Here is a 17138-nt window from a genome sequence, read left to right as displayed (position 1 = left end):
ATCTCGAACGACAAAAACGTGAATTACTTTAATAGACATCCACGTAAGCTCATCAATAATTTAAAGTTAACAACTCAACCACTGTGTGTGTGTGTGAGTGTGTGAAATGGCCTACTGGTAACGGGCCAGTGGGGGGATATAAATACATTTCTAGCGTATGACAATGTCCACCATTATCAACCCAAGAAAATAAAAAGTTCTTGAATTTTGCCAAAACCCCTTCTTCATTGCCGACAGAAGAGAAAATGTCAGCTGAAGAAGAGCTAAGAATCTTCGATATTTACTGGTTTGAGCATTGCATCCTTAGGAAAAAACAACCCTCAACCTCAAATCCAGTTCTTGATATTGATGGAGAGGTTAAACCAAAATTAAAGCTTTCTTCCACTCCTTCATTTGTTGTTAGATCTTTTAGTGCGCAAAATTTGAGCTCCAAAGATAGCCCATCGACTACTTCTCCTGATCATCGGTCTCCTTCTCCAAAGTCTGTTCTTCTTTTGCCTAAGCCACAAACGATTCTGTCTGGGAAGGAAGTCGGAGAGTTTTCAGAAGTAGAAGAAAATAAAGCTGGTTTTGATGCAGGGAAAAAGAGGAGGAGAAGAGAGAGGAGAAGAAACAATAGCAAGAGTTTGTCTGAGCTTGAGTTTGAGGAGTTAAAAGGGTTTATGGATCTGGGATTCGTGTTTTCTGATGAAGATAAAGATTCAAGTTTGGTTTCCATCATCCCTGGATTGCAGAGATTGGGAAGGAAAGTTGACGAAGAAGAAGAAAAGAAGGATTTTGCTGATGAAAAACCTGTTGTTTCAAGGCCATATCTATCTGAAGCATGGGACGTTTTAGATGAAAAGAAGGCTGAGAGAAAGGTAAAGAAGAAATTGATGAATTGGAAAATTAATCCAGGTTTGGGAAATGAAATGGAAATCAAAGATCAACTCAGGTTCTGGGCTCATACTGTTGCATCTACTGTTAGATGACCACTTTTTGTATTGTATATACATATTTTTCCCCTTTTGTCCGCTTGCAAGATAGAATCGTTTCATGTTACACTTCATAGTTTCATAATTTTTAGTGTTCCCTAAGAACAAAGTTCAATCCCTATAATCAAACTACAGCAGCCTGTAAATGCTACAAAACAAATAAGATAAATATTTCCATTTGTAATTTTCATATGGCACATCAATCAAAATTGAAAATAATGGTACATTTGTGATGTAAGGTCATCACTACTATCTTTTTTTGCATTTTTTTTTTTATTTTTTTGGTTAATTTTGGGTGCGATCATCAAAATGGTTTGAAAGATGAAAAACATAGAGAAAGACACGAGGGATAATGGAGCAGTAAAGGATAGTGCTCAACTGTGCCGTTGGGAATTTGAGTTGGAAAAGGAATCCAGCAGTGCAGATCCAAATGAATTGCTGGCGCATCTGTCATTCCAAAAAGAAAGTAAAGCCAGTTGCATATGGAATATTAAAACAGTTTGCAGATTCCAAAAATCTGGAAAAAATCATGCACAATATTTCAAATTCGAGATCTAAGTCAACTATCTACAGCCCAGTTATATTACATGAAACCTAATTGAAGATAAGGTGTGTTTGGATATCAAGAATTTCCAAAAAAAAAATTCAGATTTTGTTTTACTTACATCATATCATACACACATTTTCCAACGATCTTTTTATCTAACATACATCACATCACAAAGAGAGTTACACTGACTATTTCAAATAAATATTTCAAATAATCTCCTATCCAGCCCCTAGGCTCTCTGTTTGAATATAAGGAAAATTGTATGGAAAAGTGAAGTGAAGTAGGAAAATGAAAATAAGTTTTTCATACACATTTGGTTACTAAGAAAAACATTGTAAAAATATAAGAAGTTAATGACAAGTTAATAGCAGTTATTAGAACTTTTGTGTGTAATTAATTATTTTCCTTCAAAATCCTTTGCAGGACACAATATGCATGGAAATGCAAGAAAAAATTGTAACATTTCTGCCAACTAAACATGCATGAAGGAAAAAATAATTAACTTTTCTTCACTTTCCCACACTTTTCCGTGCAAACAAACACTATCCTATTGTTTCATCACGAGAAAATTTAGAACTTTTTATTATTGTAGAATAGAAATCTAGATCGATATGAATATCCATAAAAAAAAAGCTCTATAATCCCTTTTTTAAAGAACCGTTCCTTCGATTTATATCCCTCATGTGTATTTCAAACAAACATCATCATGAATAACAAGAAAAATTTAACTCTTATTACTTAAAAATTTCCACTTGTGATTCAAAAATTCAAAAAGATTCTACGGTTCTTTAGGGATTCATTCTCTCAATTTTTATCGCTTAGAGACAATAATTATTTGAATTTTCAAATGATTGAAATGATTACAATTTAAGGTTCCAAAACACTTATATTACCATCCACCTAAATTCATAAGTCGCAACTATTCCTGCAATTTGTGTTTGCCCTTTAACAATAAGCTCGTATTAGATTCAATGAGTATCATTTCAAAACTGCTTAAAGGAAGAATGTGCTAAAAGAATAAAATCCCATCAAAATCGTAGGGAGAAATTCAAAAAGAAAAAAAAAAAGAAGATAATAAAGAAAAGCATCTCCATCATCACTTGTTGATCTCCTTCGTCGGATTATGGCACTTGGGAATTGATTAAGACTTACAGCTCCTGTAGGTTTTGCGGTTGGTAAAGCTTCCATATGGCACAATGTTTTGTTGTGACTAACGAAAATTTGTTGGGCATCTGAGTATTTTAATTTTCTTGTGTGATAATGACTTTTCTTTGGCAAAAGAAAGAGAATATTACTGTAATAGTAGTTCAACTAAGAGATAGTTCAAAGAGGAATTTTCTTCATCCTTATCAAGTTGCATATTCCTCTTTTGATCATGTTAAAATCAAAAGTTAAAAATGCATTTCAATATAAAGAAGAAAAGAAAAATATGTGAGAGTATCCATGTCTTTATTTCAAGATCAATATGCAATATGAAGCAATAAAAATTTGTCAAATTTTATTCACAAAAAAAAAAAAAACTCATGGCCCCGGAGTTTACAAATATGGGGTCATAATAAATCTCATCAGTGCTTATTACCTTTCTCTGATTTAGAAATGAAAATTATAATTTAAAAAAAGAGTAAATCTTATGTATACTGACGATGTATACATTATCATGGTTGAATATATGACACATACACAAAATTTGAGTTTCAAATTCAAATTCAAATTATGTGTCATGTATCTAATGGTAAAAAAAGCTCTTGATACTTAAAATGGGAAACTAGCAAAAGTGAGTGAGTGAGTAGCCTGAAATCTAGAAAAAAAATCCTTATTGCTTTTACACGTGCAAGTCCTTAAATTCGACTTGCTTGGATGGATATTGAATCCTACTAGTCTTTTTTTTTCCTGTCAACACAGGGATGTTCGAATCAATCCTTACGGGGCCCGACTAATCCCCTGTGCCTGAAGTACCCTGCCCCCAAGAACACCCAGACGGTATGTAAAGTCAGACTCGAACCAGTGTCATCACGAGGAAGACCCCGTGGGATCACCAGCTGAGCTGACCCGAGGGGCGAATCCTACTAGTCCTTGTTAAGGAAACTCATAAGTTGTCGAAAAGGACAAATAGAAAAAATAAAAAATTGCTTCCGCCAACTTTTGATTCGTTCACATTTATTAACAAGAAGCATATCCTGTTTGAAGTGAGGAAAAAATAATAATAAGAGGGGGAATCATTTCTCCAGTTGACTATTATGTCTCATTTTATACCACAATGCAGTGGCATTTTTTAATACAAAAGGAACAAATCTCTGCCCATGCCTACTTCTTCTTCAGAATATCAAAATAGCGAGTTGATGCCTACATGCACATTTATTATTGTACAGGTAATTTTGTTTATTGAAATTTAGATAAAGATATCTCAACCATTTGTTGCCTCAATTATTTAATTGGAGCAAGAAATTTCCTGACCCCATATCTACTCGGCCTTATTAGCAAACTTCCGAGTCATACTCTTGACTGGCATTGCCTAAAAGGGCAATGATATATGCCAGAAGTTTCCTTTTTTTCTTTAGGGAAAAGAAAAATCATTGTAACCGATATATAGATATAGAGAGAGAGATAAAGCATAAAGATATTTTATTCATCATGGGATTCCTTTTAAGAATTCCGCTCGACGGCATAAAGGATACCAATTGGTAAAACTTTAATTAGCCTATTACTGAATTATGAAAAAGATGAGAAGAAAAAATTTCAACAACAATATGTGATGAGCAAAAGGTAAACCAAACAACACACCATTTTATTTTTGATGTTCAAAAAGAACAAAGAATTAATTTCATCAACTCGCAGCAGCCCTTTCCATGATCTCCTCAGAACCTCGGACGCTTGCATTCAACAGGAAGGCCTTGAGGATACCTCTTACGATCAGCACAGTAGTTGTAGACCATATGCTTCTGTTGAACCCATCGGATTCTATTTCGTCCTTTCCCATCAAGTCCTTGAGTTTCCCATTCTTGAGTGTCCAGAGAATCAGTGGATTTAGAGCCAGAACCGCAAGGAGATCCAGGAACACAAACATTTCCCTTGACGTTGAAGTTTCTGTAGTAAACTGTGAATGGTGCATTTGCCCAATCTGTCTTCACTTGGCCACCTTGTGTTGCCCAGTCATCTGCATTCCAGAAACTGCAATACACCCTCATTGGTTGGTTCTTGGGGAATGGAACTCCAATGGCTTCGTGGTTGTTGTATACTCTTATCGGAATGTTGTCAACCAAGAAACTGAAAGTAAAAAAAAAAAAAAATTCAACATTTGGTGAAAATAGATGGAAATCAAAATTTAACGGTACCAATTGAACCAATAATATTTAATAACTTTTATGGATTAATCTTTCTCGTACCGAGAGAAATACATTAACGGTCAAGAATGCGTGTTCGATGTGTAAGACTTGAAGTTAGTGTGAAAAAAAGAAGTTAATTAGTATAAAAAAAATTAATCCAACTTTTATTATTTTTTATGTTTTGACTAGCATGTTGATTGAAAGGACTAAGAATGGATCATCAGGCAGATGGGATCAAAAGATAATTAATGATCACCATGCATCTATAAATATCTTTTTTTATGGGCATGGTATAGGGACTTACATTATACGTTGAGAGTTCCACACTATTGTATAGGTATGAAAGAAAGTTGTGGGATCAAACCAAAGCTTAAATTGCTGTTCTTTATCCCCTTTTCCTTGTGAGTAAACATTGGTGTGGAGGGTGTATGGTTGCCCACTAGCATTGCCCAAGAACTCAAAATCAATCTCATCATGTCCCTGTCCCACAGATGATAGCTACAGAAGAATATGATTGCCATTAGCCACTTAATTAAACACCACAAATCTAATTAATACAGTGCAAAGAGAAACTTTTATTTTTCTTCAGGAAAAAAAGAAGAAGAAGAAGAATAAGCGCTGATGATCATGAACTTACATAGAATGTGGTGACGGTGCCAGCAGAGTTTCCAGGGACAAGCTTGAGTTGCATGTCAAATCTTCCAAACAAATATTCATTCTTGGATTGAAACCCTGAACCTGATATTTTATCTAGGGACAATGAGAGAAGTCGACCACCCTCGGCTATCTTAACTCGTTGATCGCCAAAAGTTGTGACAGCATCTTGGTAAAAATTACCAGCGGAGGTAGCCAAGAGCAGTGTCATGAACACTGAAAGCTTCAGCCAATTACTGCAAGTGATGGACTTCATTTTCATTGATGATGGAGAAGAAAAAAATTGAACAATGGGAACTGTGAAAGGAATTAAATAAAGGGTTTAATTTCTTTTTGGTGGTGGCTAACGTGAGAGGATGAAGACTTTATATAGTAGATGTTCTGCTCTTTTTGGGCATTCTTTCATGATTGACAATCATGATTTAGGAAACATCATAGGGGAGAGGAAAGAGCCAGCCAAGGTTGTATTGGATGGCAAAGTTAAGGAGCTGGCAAAATGTTTTCTCATGCATAATTTACGAGACAGAATGGGAGATTCCGCGTTGCCGCGGCGGTGGGGGGGACAAGCTACCAAACAGTCATAGACTCTTTTGATTGATATTATTTTCAAGTGTATACAAACAAGTCCGAATCATTATTGGAGTTCATTTATTTATTTATTTTGAAGTATTTTAAAGTAACATTAACTGTTGCTCTTAAAAAGCTATTTTGAGTGTTTTTAGCATTTCAATATAATCAATTCAAACTACTTTAATTTGCCTCATTGTTTTGGTCGTCTTTTGGTCTAAATCATTCCTTGGCCAATTAGTATTTAACGACGTGAATTTTTTTTTAAAATTTTTTAAGTAAAATTGCAACATTTTATTGATAGAGAACTGATGCGTATACAAAGTAGCATATATATATATATATATATATATATATATATATATATATATATATATATATATATATATACACGCTATCGCTATCTGTACATCAATGAAGCTCTACAACTTTTACAACCCAAAATTTCTACAACATCAAAGAAGTCATGTAGAGGAACTAATGTCTTAGCAAAAAGATTTAAAATGATAAAAAAAAACCTAAAAATTTTATCCTTTACTTTTCTTTTTAGGAGCGAGACTGAAAATTCTGAAGTTAAATTATGTGTGTTTGGATAAGAGATTATTTGGAATAATTTTTTGAAAAAGAAATAGCATAACGCTTTGATGTGATATATGTAAGATAAAAATGTGATAAAACAATATGTTAATCATACAAGCAGATAAATTTATGTAAATAATTTACTATCCAAATTTGTTTTGATTCAAGAGAGACTCCTAGTATAGGACCTATATCCAAACCCATATGAGTTCAAGTCCTTACCCATAATCTCGTTTAATGAAGATGCATATTATAATCCAAAGTTGAGATCAGGTTCGCCCAACCGGCTAACCGGCGAAGACCACCCAAGCCACCACCCTCCACCTTCCCCCTCCGTTCCCGGGGCCCCCAAGGCAAAAGACTTGTTAGTGCCTAGACTTCTTATTCTTGGCAATACATACACCACATGAATTGCATTAGTCAACTAGCATGCATTTATTGTTTGATTTTCAGTTTTGTCACCTACTACCACTAAATCTTGGTCAAGTTCATACACTACAATAATTATAAGTTTTGCAGGATTTGGGCACTAATTGACACCACTAAAATTTTCAAACAAAAGAAGAAAATAATGCCTCCCCACCATCCAAAGAATTGAGTAGTTTGATTATGATCTAGTAGTACTGGACTGGCGAAAAATGTAATGTATTGTTTTAGTATACTTTTATTTTTTCTTTTATAGCAATGGCAATACTAGAAAGCTCAAGCTTAAGTTGAGTTTGAGCTCGCTTATTTTGCTTTCTTGAGCAAGATCGAACAATTTAATCGAATTGATAACGAGCAAGACTGAGTTCGAGTTCAAATAAATATCTTCAAGTTCAAGTTCGAATCATCAGGCTTGATTAGTTCGTTGCCACACCTAGTACAAGAAAGTGGATCGCATCATGAGATAATGGTAAAAATATGATAAGGACATATAATTCCTTTCTTTTTTTTCGAGGTGGATGTGTGTGTGTGTGTGTTTTTTTTTTTTTTGGGGGTGGGGGGGGGGGGGGTGGTGTTTGGATCAAATTTAAAAGTCATCCCTTCCCCACGAGGGAATTTGATCTAGTGCAGAACTTGTTTAAGGTAGATAAGGAGAAATGCTTATGAAACAATTGGAGCTAAACTACATTTCTTAGTGGACAAAAAGGGCAATCCATTTCAGCCTCAAGCTTATTGAAAATTTGATCTCAGTACAAATCTTATCAAACTAATCACAGTCAAACGATAAGCTAGGTTTAATTAGCATTAATTCTAGTACATTCCAATGACTTCACATCCCAACTAACACTACAATAATTGGAAGAAGTCAGGAGCATACCTTTGCTATTATATTATATGTTAGATGAGACCAACGAGGGCTTACTTTATTATTAGCCACTCATGAGATTCTAATAATAGTCCACAAATAATTGAGCAATATGCTGCTATTGTAGTTATATACTTCAAAGCTTGGGAAGAAATACTATGAAGTCTGTCTTCCAGTGTTTTTGGCATTTTATTCACAGAAGAGATCACTATGGCTGCTGAAGAAATTCTGGAGCTCTTTGATTCTTATTGGTTTGAACATGGAATATTCACTAGCAAACATTGCTTAGCATCTTCAACTAGCAAGCCTATTCATGATCAAGAAGATCATGAGCTTGAAAAATCAAAGCTTGCGGGCATAGTAAACCTTCAAGTTCGTTCTCTAAGTGATCACTGTGTCAGCTATAATACAGGCTTCAGCCCAGATGCTGCATCTCCTAAGTCAGCGATTTCCACAGCAACACTACCAAAGATACTCTCTGGAGTAGAAGTGAGTGATTTCTCTGAAAGGATTGAAGAGCAAGAAGAGATTGAAACCACAACCACGAAAAAATTCAGTAACAAGAGGAGGAGTAGAGGTAATAGCAGAAGCTTATCAGAATTAGAGTATGAGGAGCTTAAAGGGTTCATGGACTTGGGATTTGTGTTCACAGAGGAAGATAAGAGCTCAAGCTTGGCTTCAATCATACCGGGATTGCAGAGATGGGGAAAGCAAGGCAGCAATGAACTAGTCCACGACAAGTATGCAGTTTCAAGGCCTTATCTTTCTGAAGCATGGGGTGTTCTGAATCAGAGGAAGGTAAATAAACTACCAGTACGCTGGAGATTTCCTGCTGTGGACAATGAAATCAACATGAAAGACCAACTTAAAGCTTGGGCACAGACTGTTGCGTCAACTGTTAGATAAGACATGTTTCTTTGGATCTTTTTCCACTTACATTTGCTCTTGTCCATTGGTTATTTTCCTGTTTCTAGTTTCACTTCAGCTTCCATGCGCCAACCTGGATAAACTGTAATTGTAAATAAGGAGATGTTAAAAAAGTAAGCCCTTGATGCCAATCCTACTCTGACTTCCTCAAGGACGGCCTTTGAAAATAGCAAAAAGACAATGTTCTTGCGTCATAATAAAGTGCTGAAATGAATCCTTTACACATCTTTGTCCACTACATGGCACATCTCAGCATGAACTGTGCAGAATTAACAGTGAGCTTAACAATGATTGTCTAGTGCTGCAACCAATATAAGAGTCTACTATAATTTGACAAGTTTTCGAAGTGGGATGCCTAGCCAAATGCTAAACAAGAAACAAAAAAAACAGGCACCAGAGGAAACCTGCAAGAAATTTTCTTCTTTTGACTCTACATTTTTACACTCTGCTACAGTGGACGATGAGTCCTTGATCAGTTTCATCTTAAAAACAAGAGAAGTAATCATTGATGGATGTCCACATTACTAGTATGACGTTTTTGAAGCTGAGCAGAAGAAAACGTCACAAAAAATGAGATAGCATGCAAAAGCAACGCCATACAAAAAGCTCTATATTTACAACTAGGTAGGTGTTTGTGATTACGACAGGTAGATATTAAATTACCAGAGATTAAGCCAGTTCCAGCTGGGAACTGCCTTGTTGTGAGACCTAATTCATTCTGTTTGTTTTAAAGCACACATAACCCATAGAAGATATGACACTCCTATTATCCTGTTCTTGAAGGTCTCCAAAAACTGATAAGTCCATACCAGCCTCAAAGGCTTTTACAGTAGACAATATACTGATGTCGAGGCAGGACTGGGAAAACCAGAAAAACCAAGGGCTTGAATCCTTTTGCCTTCCTTAAAGACAATATTCTTGTAGTATATTCCGCAGCTTCTAACCAATCTTGCCATGTTGAAATAAACTAACTTGAAAAGAATCAGTTAACCAGTTGAGGCCCACTCATTGGACAGTAGTAACCCATTCCTTCAGAGACGGTGCCCCTTCACATATGCAATAATAAAAAAGTCTCTGAAATCATGAACAAGTCAAGTACCATCTTCCCATAACAAACACAAAAGAAAGAATTACTCCACACCCAAGTTGATGTGAGTCTGTTAAAGTAGTACATGAGAATAAGAGTTGCCTCCACAAGTTTTGCAAGCATTCAGATGAAACTTATGAAGCAAATAGATCTCTTCTGGTAATTTTTTGTACTTTCACTGCAGAAAACATGAATTTCAAAGGAAAAACCACACATTTTGTTGGATGATCATGAGCAGACAGTGACGACATGTAGCGCACAAAATGTGCAAGAATAATGCTTTATTGATTATCTATAAGACAGTTGAACGAGCCAATATCAAGTTTACTATATGCACGGTATCTACTATGAGTTACATATGCGTCCAACAGATGGAATTTAGAATCAATAATTACATAGAATCGTGAAAGTAAAAGCTATCAAAATTACAGCTTAATTTTCAGTGTTAGAGATTGTTTCTGGAAGTTCAATGGTGGGAGGTTTATCAACACCCCTTCTTGAGTATTCCCTCCATCTTCGAGCAGCCGCCGCAGCTCTACTTGCTCTCTCTTTAACTTCTTCCTCTGTAGCATCATACAAATTCTAGTCATCTTATTAGTCTTATCATAAACTTCAACTGAATATTCAGGTAGTGATTTCTTTTTTCCAGGAAGGTTGTACAACGTTTATGTAGGATGCAGACACTGAAACATGTATAGGCTACAGAAAGAACATGTCCAATTTACTTTTCCAAATTTTATACATGTTCAAGAGGTACGAGTTTACTGCTTTGACAAGCTTATAAATAATTAAATCAAGCTCCACTTCAAAAGCGGATCGTTTAGTGATAAACATTGGAGCAATCTGAGAGAAAACAATCTGATTCGATGATCCTAATTGGTTACAGCTGATTCAAAGAAAAAAGGCTACCAAATTGAAATCTTGCCAAAATGGGTAAACCCAATGTGTTTTGAACAACTTGATCCTCCTTACCTGAATTTCTGTAGCCCTTTGGTTTGCCCCAGAGATTGTTCCAAAATGCTTCATATTTATCAGATTCTTTCTGTTTCATCATCCTCATTTTGACTTGTTCCTACAACAAATTAATGAGGTTGCATTGTAAGATAGAAGCGGAAAATTGGAAATTAACTAAATTTGAAAGAGAATTTTATCCCTACTTCTACGTAAGTACTTACCAAGATCTTGGTTTGTCTCTTTTCCCATGTAGAACTTGCCTGTCAATTGAGTGTAATCAATTAGATGCAAATGACCAATAGCAGTCAGAAAAATGTTCAAAAATCAGATAAAATTCTGAAAGTCCTTTGGATACTTGACAAATGCATACATTTGTGCCATGGAGAACCTTAGATTTCATGTCAATATGTATCTACTGATAATGGAAAACTATATCTATATGTAAAACACGACTTAGATTTGAGGTTCAATGATATAAATGTGCCATTTACTCTAGTTTCTATCAGCTTTGAACTTCAAGACAATTTTCTTTATAGAGAAAACTGCAACCGAATCTTTAGGCTGTCAGCAGTCACATTTCTTGAATCCCAATTTTTTCCTGATGAATTCTGTTTTAGTCTTTATAACAGGATCACTATTACTTATCTTTACCTCCGTTCATCTTTGTCAAATAATCCAACTAAGTGATTCTCACAGGCAGTCTGAGTATTTTGGAGATAACTCGATGTATGGTAGATTAGAAAATGTCTTACCATTCTGAAAACATCTACACCTGGAGAGCCCATTCCTGAAAGCATGAATGCTACCTAATGATCAATAAGAAAAGGGAAAAAGTAAGACACTTTTTAGTGGTCAGGTCACCTGAAGATGACGAATAAAACAAAGCATCTCTCATATTGAAATGCCAAAATTAGGCACTTTTGTCACAATACAAGTTCTGAATGATAGAGAGATGAACTAATTTTTCTCAACAACGACAATGTAGATGCATAATTTATCATTAAACTAGAACTCCTTAAAAAGCATGAAAAGAAATAGGTATCAACAAGTTTGATTCTAAAGAACTCCTCTCAGGCCATTGATAGATGCATCAATGCATCAAAAATCTTATCGGTTTCTCCTCCAGCCTTCTCCCAAGAATGCATCCAATAGTAATAATTGCTCCTGCTCCACAAGGCTTGAAATAGCTTGATAATTGAGCAGACTAATAATGAACAGATCTTTTCCATTCAAAGCTAATAAAAGAAGTTTTTAAACCATGTCTGTCTCCTTGTTTAGCAAGTATTCAACCACAATAATGAGCTAGAGAATATTTTGAAGCCATATACTGCAAAAACTAGTCCTAAAGTTAGGACGGAAATAAAGAAAGAGTCCAAGGAGAATATAGCTCACATTTACTCTGTCTACCCTTTGCATTTCATCTTCAAGCAAAGACAGCTGCTGAGCAGAAGTCCAGTGAATGCAGTCAACAGGGCTGAAATGAAGCAGCATTTGTTATATTAGATGCATAAAACAGATTCATTTTGACAACCAAAACCTAAACAAGACAAGTAGGAGACACTTAAAGGACTGTTCTAATTTGAGCTTCATCAGAAACCAAATATAATAGTGAACCACTTAAAAGTGAAATAGATTCTTGGGGAGTATCCAATTCCTAGCCAGCCTAAGGTCCAGTTGATATCATTGGGTAACCTCTTATATGATATTCTATGATATTCAATTGAAAACCTTTCAACCATTTCCTGATTTCAAATCAGAATAAATCGAGTTGAGGTTATTGTGTTATCCATAAGTAGATATCTCAAGTTTAATACCTTCAACTTTTCGGAATTACTGAGTCAACTTACCATTGTCATGGCTGCACAACACACTTATCGCATACTTTGCTCTTGATTCCAATTATCAAAGTTCCATTAATCCATCTTTTAACTCTTAGTTGTTTCAGGTTCTTGTGATTGTTGAGTTTTATTATTCATTATGCAAGATTGTTAGGTCAAACTTAACTTTCTCAAGTATTTGCAGTTGCATTTTACTCAAAAAGTAAAATTGCATTCTTATTAGGATAAATAAGTGACTTGGAAGTCTTCTGATCCTGTGCTTTTACTGTAAAACTAGTTTAAGGCAGGTTATTCATAGGAAATACTTGAAGAAGGCTAGTTTCAAGGTATAAAGGATTTTTAAAATCCCAAGAAAAGGAAAATCACAAGCCTCCGGGAACCCAACCAATATAAATTACCATGTTTAATTCTATTTCTTTACATATGCTCAGGTTCCTATGTTCCAGTGGTATTTATAGCACAGCAAAATCATTATGGCAAAATCATACCAACTATCAATAGCTTGCTGAATTAAATCAGGGTTTCCAGACTGACTATACGCTCTGGCTCTACCAAAGTCTTCCTCAATGGTGAATACAGCTTTGCAAACATTTGTACAATTTTTACAGCCTGTTAAGGGAGAGGAAGAGAAGATGTTGTTAGTGGCAAATCACAGAATGTAGAAGTAACAACTAACAACCCATAACCTTTCCTATATGTTAGGGACTAGCACAAGATCCAATATGACATTAACCCTTCAATTACACCGAAAGGAGTTTCTCTGATTGAATTGCCAGAAAATGTTCCTATTACAACATGAAAGCAGTATCAAATAGTTCCCTGACTTCAGAGAGGTCAGAAACTAGTCTCAAATTTTTATGTTTACATCTATTATCGCTGGATATGGGTATGCAACTATCTGCACTAGTGAAAATTTGATTTAAAGCCAAATTCTTGTCAATGGGATGACAGTGTTGTAAAACTTCTCATAATAGCACAAGATTAATCAACAAGGTCAACTCAATTTCTGAAGATACTTTCTCAGAAGCTTCAACGATGAATATTCTGAATGCCAATCCTAAATTAAGAGGAATTTCATTTTTGCATGGTGTAGCAAGGGGAGGGCAAAAATTTGGAGGGGGATAATCTCAGGGGAGGGCAAAAATTTGAAGGGGGATGATCTCATGACTGCAGAAATGTAACTGGATGCTTGACTGTTGAACTACTCCTGGGCTGAAGTTAAAATGGCACTTCACAGTTAAAATGGTAAAAAGAGAGTGAAAACAATGCACCTATGCAACTGAACTCGTCGACAAATACATGATCCTTTGGAGCCGAATCATCCAAGAAAGGATTTATTGCAGTCATAGCATATCCATGAATTTCATCATAAATCATTCGCTGCAGCGGGTCACTAAGAACCTAGACTCCAAGAATATTTTCATCAGACACTACAAACATAAATCAAAAGCTGACTCAATACTTCAGCATTCTATAATTGGAACCTACCGAATAAACCTCATTGATGAACATGCAAAAGTTAGTTGTTTCTGGAGCATCACCACTCAAGTCTGGATGGCACTCCTTCATGCAATTATAATAAGCTTTCTTGATTTGATCTGGTGTGGCGTCTGGAAGCTAATGACATGGACCAATCAGTAAATGAAGTACTATACGATCCATAGCAAAGTAAGGTACAGTGATCTCAAAGCGAGATTATTGCATGACATCAAAAATATCAATGACAGAATTGAAACCATAAGTAACAGTCAAATCTATCCTGCATTTTAATGAGGTATCACGTTATAAATTTCACGATTATTTATGCTCTCGACAAATCAATTTCCTGGAGCTTGAGCAATGGTTGTTTGTCTACTTAAGAAATTGAAGAGCTCAACATTGTAGAAGTGCTGACATTGTACTTACAAGCTGTATAAAAAAAAGGAACTAAATCATAAGGATATTATATAAAAAATCATCTGCTGATGCATCATTATGGTTTCCAGTTCCTTAACAAAATCGTGTATTCAGCAAGAACCTACTAGCTCAGGAATGAACTTTATCAGTGGGAGCAGTTGCTATATAAGAAATCAGTCGTCCAGCTATAAAAGTATAAGACCTTATTTATACGAGGCTTATATAATTAATAGAGGCAAATTGAGAATTTTTATTTAAGGAGAACATATCGTTTACTTGTCCGTCTTACATCTACAGAATTTAACTTGTCACTCGTACGACTCCCCCATTCCCATGGAAACTAATTTTTGGTCTTTTCATGCTTTAAGAAGTTACAAGTTCAATTGTTTACCTCCAAACCGAAGTTGAAAAGAATTTATCAGTACTATCAATTCATTATGAAACATTATCAATTGCGATCCTTAGTCCTTACAGTTTTGAACGACTGAATAGCAGATATCAAGACTTCATAAGAGTTCATCAAAATATTACACTCTTTACACTTACATGAAGCATTAAACCACTAGTTTACTGTACGAAGAGTTTCAGCCATCTGTGTCCAGAAGAGTCTGGTTTTGCCAAGTTTTAAGTAATCTTACATGTTGCATATGGGTCTACTTCTTCATGATGCTAAAATTCTTCTTACACCTAGTAACCAAAATGTTCTTGACTTCTCTATTTTCTATAGGATCCGTCCTTCACTCTGTTCCCTACTAGCAGTCGCAAACATAACCATAACAAAATGTTTCACATGTTATAATTTTCAAGACTAAAGAACCCCAACAAAAAGGGGAAAAACTGATGTGAATATAAATTACCAATCCAAGAACAGCATAGTAATCATCAGCAAAATCTTCAGACAATGAAGGGTCTGCTGTGGCAACCCTGAGCCTTCCAACACCTTGTCTTCTTCTAGCAATTGGACTCCAACTCATATAGTATTTCATTTTGGGTAGGTTACTCATATATTTCTTCCCCAAAATGGACCATTGTTTTCTTGAACTAAAACTTGGTGATGGGTTCTGGAATTTCAACGCATCAGTGCACACTGGAGACAGTAGCTGAGCCATGCAAAGAATTTTGTACAAATAAAATTGACTCGAAAACTTTGCGCTTTTGCCGACAGAAATTTATAGGGAAAACAGAAAGATCATAGATAATTTTTTTTCATACCAAACAAGAAATGATCATAGATAATTATGGTGGGATAATTTGGAATTTTCGAAATTTATGAGGAGGGAAGAAATTGGAATGGAAATGGAGGCTGCTGACTTGGCAAGCTGAGAACCATTTGTTTTGCAAGAATCTAGAGGAACCTGGACTGCAACCAGAATGAATCTAGCTACGCTCTCGACTGTGCATGGACTGGGTGCCAACGGCACGCGTTTAAGTTTGCTTGCACGCTTCTTGGAGCCGTCTTTTTAACTCTTTCGCATTTTTCTTCTGTGGACTCTATGGGCCACACAATATTTTGGAAAATTCCGGTTGACAAACGACCCAATTAGACTTTGCCTGTAAATTTGAAACTTGAAAAGTAAGGGACTTCGTGATCAAATTTAATAGGATCACTCTATTCATAATTTTATACTAATAGTTGAAGTTATTTATGTTTTTTTTTGTAGGTAAAAGTGTACGGAAATTAAGGGATGAGAAGAAAAATTAAAGGGATGAGAATAATGTTAAAATTTTATAGTGAGCCGCCTTTTTTGTGTTGATCTTTTGCATTTTGAGGATATAGAATAGAAAAAACGATGCCAATATATGTGCTTTTTCTATGTTTCTTTTTTTTTTTTGGGGTGATCTTTTGCCTTTTTAGGATATAGAATAGAGAAAAGGATGCCAATATATGTGCTTTTACTATGGTTCTTGTATTTCGACATATGCTATTTTTTTAAAAAAATTTCAAGGAGAACTAATACATTCAAAGAGAAGGAAAAATAGAAAGGTTTGAAAGTCAAACTAGAAATTCATAACTAATATCCTGGTTGGGCATACGTTAGTTTCTAACAATTATAGACCTGTGCATTTGATAAAATTGAAATCTAAAAAACTCAAAAACTAAAATTTGAAATCTAAATTCGTTAAATGATTGAATTATTAAGTATTAAATATGATACTTTTGAGTATATACCACATTAAATAATAAGTTATTTTTTTTGGAGCAAGTTTTGTTTAAGAAATTCAGTACGATTTTATTAATTCAGATGTTCTATTTTTTTTTATCAAACGCGTCTGAACATGTTAAGATTCAAATTCATTTAAATTTAAGTGATGAATTGGTTTATCAAACAGAATTTAAGACATTGTCACAATTTATTTCACGTTTGACGGTACAAGATATCTTGACACTAAGTAACTTTTGTCATATATCATAGTAAGACTAACTCAAGAGATGATTTACCAAGCACATTTATGCACACATAACACATTTCTTGAATGGTGTTCTTTCATTCCTATAT

At 35.0% G+C, this 17138-nt stretch overlaps 4 protein-coding genes across 4 annotated transcripts; 2 read left to right on the top strand and 2 right to left on the bottom strand.

Moving 5' to 3' along the window:
- The first annotated feature begins 245 nt into the window (after window positions 1-245).
- LOC113687607 (uncharacterized) lies at window positions 246-971 on the top strand. Its single transcript, XM_027205181.1, has one exon. The coding sequence runs from the start codon at window positions 246-248 to the stop codon at window positions 969-971; it is 726 nt and encodes a 241-aa protein (XP_027060982.1).
- Window positions 972-4202: 3231 nt separating this feature from the next.
- On the bottom strand, window positions 4203-5893 carry LOC113743781 (xyloglucan endotransglucosylase/hydrolase 2-like). The gene is made up of 3 exons (XM_027271879.2): window positions 5485-5893; window positions 5152-5345; window positions 4203-4788 (listed from the first exon to the last, which is right to left on the bottom strand). The coding sequence occupies exons 1-3, from the start codon at window positions 5761-5763 to the stop codon at window positions 4380-4382; spliced, it is 882 nt and encodes a 293-aa protein (XP_027127680.1). The 5' UTR covers window positions 5764-5893; the 3' UTR covers window positions 4203-4379.
- A 2255-nt stretch (window positions 5894-8148) lies between these two features.
- LOC113687605 (uncharacterized) lies at window positions 8149-8844 on the top strand. The gene has a single exon (XM_027205180.1). The coding sequence runs from the start codon at window positions 8149-8151 to the stop codon at window positions 8842-8844; it is 696 nt and encodes a 231-aa protein (XP_027060981.1).
- A 1358-nt stretch (window positions 8845-10202) lies between these two features.
- Window positions 10203-15885, bottom strand: LOC113743529 (uncharacterized). The gene is made up of 9 exons (XM_027271573.2): window positions 15498-15885; window positions 14233-14361; window positions 14016-14145; window positions 13233-13353; window positions 12299-12380; window positions 11659-11712; window positions 11128-11166; window positions 10925-11024; window positions 10203-10515 (listed from the first exon to the last, which is right to left on the bottom strand). Exons 1-9 carry the CDS (start codon window positions 15747-15749, stop codon window positions 10385-10387), a joined length of 1038 nt encoding a protein of 345 aa, XP_027127374.1. The 5' UTR covers window positions 15750-15885; the 3' UTR covers window positions 10203-10384.
- Between the last annotated feature and the right edge of the window lie 1253 nt (window positions 15886-17138).

This window comes from Coffea arabica, chromosome 5e, assembly GCF_036785885.1.
Source record: "Coffea arabica cultivar ET-39 chromosome 5e, Coffea Arabica ET-39 HiFi, whole genome shotgun sequence".
NCBI classification, from domain to species: Eukaryota; Viridiplantae; Streptophyta; class Magnoliopsida; order Gentianales; family Rubiaceae; genus Coffea; species Coffea arabica.
This window is presented reverse-complemented; position numbering and strand designations above follow the sequence as displayed.